Below are 7,414 nucleotides of genomic sequence, written 5' to 3'. Positions count from 1 at the left end.
ATCCATTAGCAACCTTACGAGTCACTGTGATGGACCGATTGTCTCTCCAAACTATCGCCAGTATGCGGATCTCCTTGCAAGAGATTGAAGTGAAGAATATGAGAGTTATTGATTGATAGTACATGCAAAGTGAAGAAGAGTTGGAGAATGCTCCTGTCTATTGTCCTTTGGCCATTCATGACTCGGCTTCATCTCTCAAATTACGCACAATGGATCTTACTCGCAAGAATACAACAGGAAATGTCAAGTTTTCCACTGTTGGAAGTATCTCCCTCGCCTTTCACTATGTGGAAGAACCTAAGAATCTTTTCAGCAAGGAACCACCTCAGCTACCATCCATCCCCGATATGACTCCAGCTGTGGCCTCAGCTTTGTGGGTGCGAGCCTGGCAACTCATGAAAATCTTTCTTGATTTGTTTCATATGCTTCGATTTGCTGTGTCCTGGGAATTTCCTCCACTCTCGCTCATTGTGGCTGTTGGATACATGACAGGTGTTCTATTCTTCTCCATGGAGTACTTACCTCTCTATCTTCTTGTCTCTGTGATTCTTATTCTGTGCACTACATATATCCTACGAAAGAAACATTTGATTGCTAAGACAATTCAAACAACCGATGTGACTGAAGATAGTTATTATGTGAGTGAATTCGCTTTTGCTCATCCCTAGCAATTAACATCAGCTCTTATCAATATTGTCAATACGCCTGTGAATCAAATGAAGAACACGTTATCCGGAGCAACTCTTGTGTTATTTGCAGCTAATTTGAGCTTTTCTGTGATGGAGAAGTTGTATCATCTTTGCATTTGGACCCATCCTGTAAAGACTCGCTTTTTCCTCATGAATTGTATCATTCTGGCTATTTTTGCTATGATTATTCCTCTTCGAGTGATTCTTTTCTTTGTGGGATGTTGTGTATTGTTTCCTGTTGTTGAATATGAAGAGAATGATGTATAGAAGAAAGTAAATCTCTTCCCATTCTTTTTCTCCATCATGAACTTCTTAAATAGTGTACCTGATGATGATCAGGTGTATGATGTGGGAGAAGAAGAGGAGCATAATGTCTAGTTATTGTGTCCTACACCTCAATTCACTCTTACTATGGATGGAACCCAACAACATTTGAATCGCGGTTATTGTAAGTATTTCTTTGATTGTATGATTGTCAATCCAGAATTGTCTACATGGAGTGTTCGTATGATGGTTTGGGAATCATCTGTAGCTTGTATATATTGCTATTGGGTATGATGGATTGGTACGGAAGTGGAAGAGTGAATCAGATGTGGATCATATGAAAGGACTTGTATTGTTCCATACTACTTCTGTGGCTTCGGTATCTAAAGAACTTACGGCGCGTGATTTAGCTTGCTATGGTATCACAGAGAATGTAGACCGAACACCAACAGAGAATAGTCTCGCTGTAACAGTATCAGGCAGAACAAATCCAGTTGTGTTATCTTTCAAAGATAGTGCTGATCGAGATTTGTTCATGTCAGCAATTATCAACAAATATCTTGTTTGTAAGAAACAATAGATCCACTTAAGGACTGAATTGCCATCTGCAAAGCTCCTTCACGAGTCTTATTGATACCCAAAAAGCCACTTATGTGGACAAAGATACATTCTGGAATGCCACAAGCGTTGCTCAATTCCTCATCACGTAATCCACAATAATTCGGAAGCAGTTTCTGACGTAATGCGAATGAGCCTGGTTCTTGATTGATTGCTCGAATTCGCCTTCATTTCAGTCATCCTCACATTCATACCATGCTCCATCCTTTCCCGGTACAACAACAAACTTCGTTCTTCCTTCAATTCCTTGTTCCTTTTCCACTTCTACAATATGGTCTAGGAAGGGACATTCCCGTTCGATTACAACAATCTCCTTTGATGGATACACATTCTCTGCGTCTTTCATCGCCTTCTCCACAATCTCTCGTGCCGGTAGTAATACGTCCACTTGACCATGAAGACGTTCGGCAAATTCGCCAAGCATCATTCCCATGGCTAAACGGAATCGTTCTAATTCAAGCTCCACCTATCGATCACTTTTCATTTTAAGTCATACAGAATAATCTTCATTCCATGAGATTGCTAACCGTTTCACTCGCTTTGATAGACTAGTGGAAACTGTGTAATTGGATACTCCTGAACAAGGGTCAATCCCATTGTCCACTCCATCTACTTCCTCCACGAAGTTGTCGTACATTTTCTGGTACACAATATCTAATTCATGTTCTGTTAATGGATGAGAGGAGAGTTGTTGGATAATTTCCTTTCCAAAATGTTTATATCTATCATTTATGCATCCCTTCTCCGTTACACTAGTCCAGCTGAACTAAGTTTCGTTTTATGTGCCGAATCAAAAGTCTCATTAAAGGATTTCTGGTGGTGATCAAAGTGTTTCCTTCAAATTAGGTACTTTTCATACTCCAACTTCTCGGGAACATACTCAGCACCCACATCAACGACAATATCACACTTTGAAAGGATGTCCATATCGCGTGTTCTCACAATAACTACAAATGATGAGAAATTAATGTCAGAAACTATGGTCACGATACTCAGGAAGAGATCGAAGAAGGGATACTGCTAACGTCTCATCCGAATGAAAGGCCCCATTGTGAGTGCCAATTGCCTTCTTTCCTTCTGGAAGTTTATCAAGATACACTTCACCTGAAAAACCAATTCCATAGGCAGTTTTCACATAGGGAGGATATATATCTACGATGATCATTACGAAAAAAACTGGATTCACCGAAGATGCACAAGTTCCGGTTAATTCTTTTGGATTCCATCTGAAAACTCCTTATTGCGCTACTACAGAATTTCGATAATCGGAACAGTTTAGTTTTTGTTTGCACGGTGTAGCAGAGGGATATTGTTCAACAAAGAAGGCAATCATTTACTTTTGGGATACAATTCTTTCTCCAACGATGCAAGGTGTTGACGCGAGAGGTGATCAGCAACACGAATCGGTTCTGGGACTCGATATACACAGAGGGCCTTGACAACTGAGACTGCCTGATCGAGACTTATAAGATGACCAACCGATATGTAGATTGGCTTTGTATTTCCAGGTTTACAATACGAAACAGCAATACGCTCGCCATAGTGCATAACTGAAGTCTACGGGTCCAAGTCACTAAGCAAACATACATCGCACGGACGAAGATGGGACTTAAATTCTCTTGTATCCCAACATACATCTACTTCTCCCTCTTTCAAATTCTGGATCTCTTTGTTTGATTTTTGGTTTTCATCTTTTCCTGTTGATTTGTCTGCATTTCCTCCAATTTCCTTTTTCTCTCGAATGAACTCTGATCCACAAAATGGATTCTTTCCAACACCAATTGTAGGAATACCAAACTCCAGTCCCACACAACAAGCAGAACCAAAGTGACGAGGATGAAGTCGTCCTTGACCATCCACAAGGAGGATCTGCGGAACAAGATCTGGATGCTCATGTCGTAGCTTATTCATTAATAGTCTGTAAACACCCATCTCACGATAAGAGAGGAACCCGGCATGATATGGAATTGAAACTGATATATCTATCATATCCTGATAAACAATACTCCTTTTTTCCATATCAAAAACAACAAGACATCCACAAGCCAAAGAATCATCCCAAACAGGATAACTAATATCTAGTCCCCCAATTAGCCACTTCTATTTGATCACTGAAGATAAAACACCACTTGACTTCCATCTAAAGAAAAGTTGTGTGATTCATCAATCAATTTTGCATTTTGAATCTGCTCTCTAGATGATCAACACTACAAGATCAAAACAAACTCTTTCCACCTTTCGATCTGATCCATCAGGTTTGGTTTACTAGATTAGAGAGGACACTCAATTGGAATAGAATCCGACAAAACTGTATAGAAGAGAATATTATTCTGTTATCATCTCAAAGTGACGATGGCCGTGATAAAGCAGAATAGTATAAGTATTATTTTCGTTTCATCGATTCTTTTGATGTATTGTTTGAATGTATGATGAGATGATCCTTATTCTTGTTTTAGAGTGGATGGGAATACTCCTATAAGGAAAAATTTCGTATTGTCACGAGTGATGATTATACTGGGATAACTACAACCAATCTACAAGGAAAGCAACCTCCTGCTATTCTGTTTGATATCGTATGTCTTCTATAATTCAAGTCAAGTGAAGAATGGCGATAATGAGGAAGAATTGATTCTTGTCACTACCAATCTGTATCTTCGTATTTACCAGTTTTCTCACGAGTCTGTGTCTATCTATAAAAACTCTCATGAGTCTTCCTATAAAGAGGTTTCTCTTCTATCCAGTACGCAGCTTCGTAGTAGTAGTTTGCTGTATTCTATTGTCAGTTGTTAGGTACTTCTATCATTGCTATGAAAGCACAACGAATACATATTCAGAATGATGTTTTTGGTGTGATAGCCATATTGAGTAATAACGGGATTATTTCTTGTTATGATGAATCTTTGAGATTACTGTGGAAAGTATCGATTTATGAAAGCAGTCTTCTCAATATGAGCAATCTGATTGTCAGCAACAGTGCCCTTTCTATTGAACAACAAGATGGAATTCCTGTTCTATATGTTGTAATTAGTTATTCGATGAGTCGAAAGCATCTCATCAAAGGCTGTAAGTTCTATTAAAGAATCTGAGACTAGTGAACGAACGACTCACAGAAGAAGAAATTGAAGTATTGAGGAAGAATCAGATTGCAGTAGGCAAGTATCTTTAGGTGAGAGTTTTTATTTTAGTGATGTGGATCTGTCAAAACACAAATCCAATCCTTATCTCTATATTCTAGAGAAATATAAATCAATATATGACAAATTAATCTCGATAAATGAATTGAAGGTTTTGCAGTTGAATGTTGAGAATGGTGATATCTTATGGAGAAACAGCATTCTTCCTCATCCGAAGCGCAGTCTCTATTATCACCAGCAACAGTAATTCAAAGGAGGGAGAATCATAAATAGACCTGTATTGAATCGCTTTGATAGTGAACAGAAATATCTGGATATCAGCGATTTCAGTCAGAGTGTGATTCTCTATTTCCCTCATTTCTATCATTCGTATCAAGATTCTCATATTAGTACTCAACCCCACTATCGGAATGAGTATCACAATCAAGGGAACTATCTGGGTATAAACACCACTTTGGATTTCCTGTAGACAGTCCTCTTCGATCTTTGTTACCATTGGATCTCTTTTCGACTCTGTTGCATAATATACACAAACGACACATTCTTCTTCAGAAATCCTTGGAAACTGTGAAATGGGGAAATGATAATCGTGTTGTGGTTGTTCATTATGATATGGGAATTATGCTATTGGATTGTTCAACAGGACGTAGGAAAATAAAATCGAGTTTCCAGTAGGTCACATTTCAGATCTTCCACTAATGTCCAATCAACTGTAAGTGTTTTGAAATCTGTTGATTTTAGTCATGCAGCCACTTCGTATCATCTGAATGATATTGTGAGTGTTTTTGTAACACTTGATTCTTCATTATGATCTAGCTTACACCTCAACCGTTCACCGGAGATAATGATGTACCTGGATCATTCTCACGATGCTATTTACAGGCAGTATCGATGAATACAGTTCTATTTTCAACCAATATCTGTAGGCGAAGAAAGTGAAATAAGATATAGGTGGTTCTTCAAAATCACGTCAGAATGAAGATGGTAGAGCAGTGTGAAAGATGTGAACGATAGATGAGATTCTGATTCTTCAACCCCTTCTGATTCTTGGAGAAGACAGCATTATCGAAGCCATTGTGACTCTTACCAGTGAGGGAGTCTTGACAAGTACCAACATTCAAGGAGAGATTCAATGGTCCAAATCCATTCATGTTCAGTGGAGTGAATTTGATGAGAAATCAGTAGATATATCATTTTCATTTTTATGATAGGGTTTACAACCGTTTATGGTCTTTGTCAAGGGGATGATCTGTGTGAGTGATTCCAAATCTACAGTGTACTACTCAAAGAAGGGTCGAGTTAGAATGGTTTTTACTTGTTCATATAGACTCTTTCAAAGATCGAAATGACTGAACCTTTGATATATCCAGTTCATCCTGGTTCCGAAGAAGATTCAATGCATATCATATTTCAATCATCTCATAATGTTATTGTGTATGAGTTATCGACAATGAAATGTATTCTTAAGAGTTGATTCTGAAATAGGGTATTACTTCTTAAAGATCATAATTGGAATTCTCCTTGTCTTTTTAATTGTATATTCACTTATCTCCTTCCAGACGAAAAAGCAAAAGATGATGTTCTTTCTTTGTTCACAAACACTGAATAAAAGAACCTAGAATTACTTTGTGCTTGCTGCAGATGCTGCAGGAGTACTTGGAGTTGTTGCTGGAGTAGCTGTGGCTGCAGCTGCAGCTGCTTCCCTTTCTGCTTCTGCCTCGACTTCTCCTGCCAGACCCTTAACCTTTCCAGAGACAGATGCAAAGACACGCGAATTCATCTTTGCGATTGGTGTGAACTTGGTTCTATCAAAATCAAGGTCAGCAAGGCCAAAACAACGACGATGTGAGAGTCTTTCAACATTACAGTTCACAAAAGGAGGAACATAGGTCACATCTCCGTGAACACGCACGTCTAGATATCGAGTTGCAGTTGATAGAAAGCCACCTCTCTTGAGTTCTTTGTTCTTATCTTTATTATAATATCGAATGGGAATCTGAACAACTGTACCCTTTACAAAGTTCATTCGAATGAAATTCAATGATTCTGGACGCTCCGTAACTATACCTCACTTTGACTACAAAACTACTACTTGGATGACAGGAGAGTTGACGAGGAAACACCAGTGTACGTTCTCCCTCAACATCTAGATAAAAAAGAGTACTCTCAAAACTCAGATTCAACCGTGTCATGAATCGATCCACCTCACTCATTGGTACATAAACAAGTACACGTTCATCGTGTCCCTTGCCATCTGGACCATATAATACACCAGGAATTGCTCCATTCTTGCGAAGGAAACGACTGTAGTTTTTACCATCACGGTCTCGTCGAAAGGCAGGAATCGTGTAGATGGTATGATTCTTGTCAAGAACCTGATAGATCTCACTCTGAGATACTGCCTTAGCGAAGGATCGTGCTCCTGAGATGATAGATTGTCCAGAAAGCAAGCTCAGGCGCGCGAGAGAGAACATTTTGCTTCTGTCCCATATTCTGAGAAGAACCGCGGGAACACCATTTGATCTATTTCTCATTGTATGAGTGATTTGATAAGGTAGAAGTGTTATGGGAGAGTGGAGAGGTAATGGAGTGCATTGTTGTGAAAGAAGAGGGTGATGAGATATGAAAAGCAAAAACTATGATAGTTTAGTCAATTAGTACCAACTGCACGTTTATATTGGAAGAACTGGAATGCCTACCCTCTCTGGA

The 7,414-nt window shown here is 38.9% G+C and overlaps 4 protein-coding genes across 4 annotated transcripts; 1 reads left to right on the top strand and 3 right to left on the bottom strand.

Moving 5' to 3' along the window:
* Nucleotides 1-1,501: 1,501 nt before the first annotated feature.
* JH06_4365 (hypothetical protein) lies at nt 1,502-2,736 on the bottom strand (the record flags this gene model as incomplete). Its single annotated transcript, XM_014670062.1, is given in 6 exon segments — nt 1,502-1,736; nt 1,766-2,037; nt 2,068-2,293; nt 2,323-2,406; nt 2,422-2,518; nt 2,550-2,736. The coding sequence occupies 6 exon segments, from the start codon at nt 2,734-2,736 to the stop codon at nt 1,502-1,504; spliced, it is 1,101 nt and encodes a 366-aa protein (XP_014525548.1).
* A 164-nt stretch (nt 2,737-2,900) lies between these two features.
* JH06_4364 (endonuclease V) lies at nt 2,901-3,823 on the bottom strand (the record flags this gene model as incomplete). Its single annotated transcript, XM_014670061.1, has 4 exons — nt 2,901-3,128; nt 3,159-3,671; nt 3,701-3,764; nt 3,807-3,823. 4 exons carry the CDS (start codon nt 3,821-3,823, stop codon nt 2,901-2,903), a joined length of 822 nt encoding a protein of 273 aa, XP_014525547.1.
* Nucleotides 3,824-3,980: 157 nt separating this feature from the next.
* On the top strand, nt 3,981-6,179 carry JH06_4363 (fhypothetical protein; the record flags this gene model as incomplete). Its single annotated transcript, XM_014670060.1, has 15 exons — nt 3,981-3,995; nt 4,028-4,134; nt 4,166-4,329; nt 4,362-4,634; nt 4,664-4,727; nt 4,757-4,948; nt 4,979-5,145; nt 5,175-5,351; nt 5,381-5,417; nt 5,447-5,492; nt 5,522-5,627; nt 5,657-5,689; nt 5,720-5,886; nt 5,917-6,003; nt 6,033-6,179. 15 exons carry the CDS (start codon nt 3,981-3,983, stop codon nt 6,177-6,179), a joined length of 1,782 nt encoding a protein of 593 aa, XP_014525546.1.
* A 147-nt stretch (nt 6,180-6,326) lies between these two features.
* On the bottom strand, nt 6,327-7,179 carry JH06_4362 (hypothetical protein; the record flags this gene model as incomplete). Its single annotated transcript, XM_014670059.1, has 2 exons — nt 6,327-6,766; nt 6,798-7,179. The coding sequence occupies 2 exons, from the start codon at nt 7,177-7,179 to the stop codon at nt 6,327-6,329; spliced, it is 822 nt and encodes a 273-aa protein (XP_014525545.1).
* Between the last annotated feature and the right edge of the window lie 235 nt (nt 7,180-7,414).

This window comes from Blastocystis sp. subtype 4 (assembly GCF_000743755.1).
Source record: "Blastocystis sp. subtype 4 strain WR1 chromosome Unknown seqid_0343, whole genome shotgun sequence".
In the NCBI taxonomy this organism is placed as follows: Eukaryota; class Bigyra; order Opalinata; family Blastocystidae; genus Blastocystis; species Blastocystis sp. subtype 4.
The sequence above is the reverse complement of the archived record's forward strand: the minus strand, read 5'-3'. Positions and strand labels throughout refer to the sequence as shown.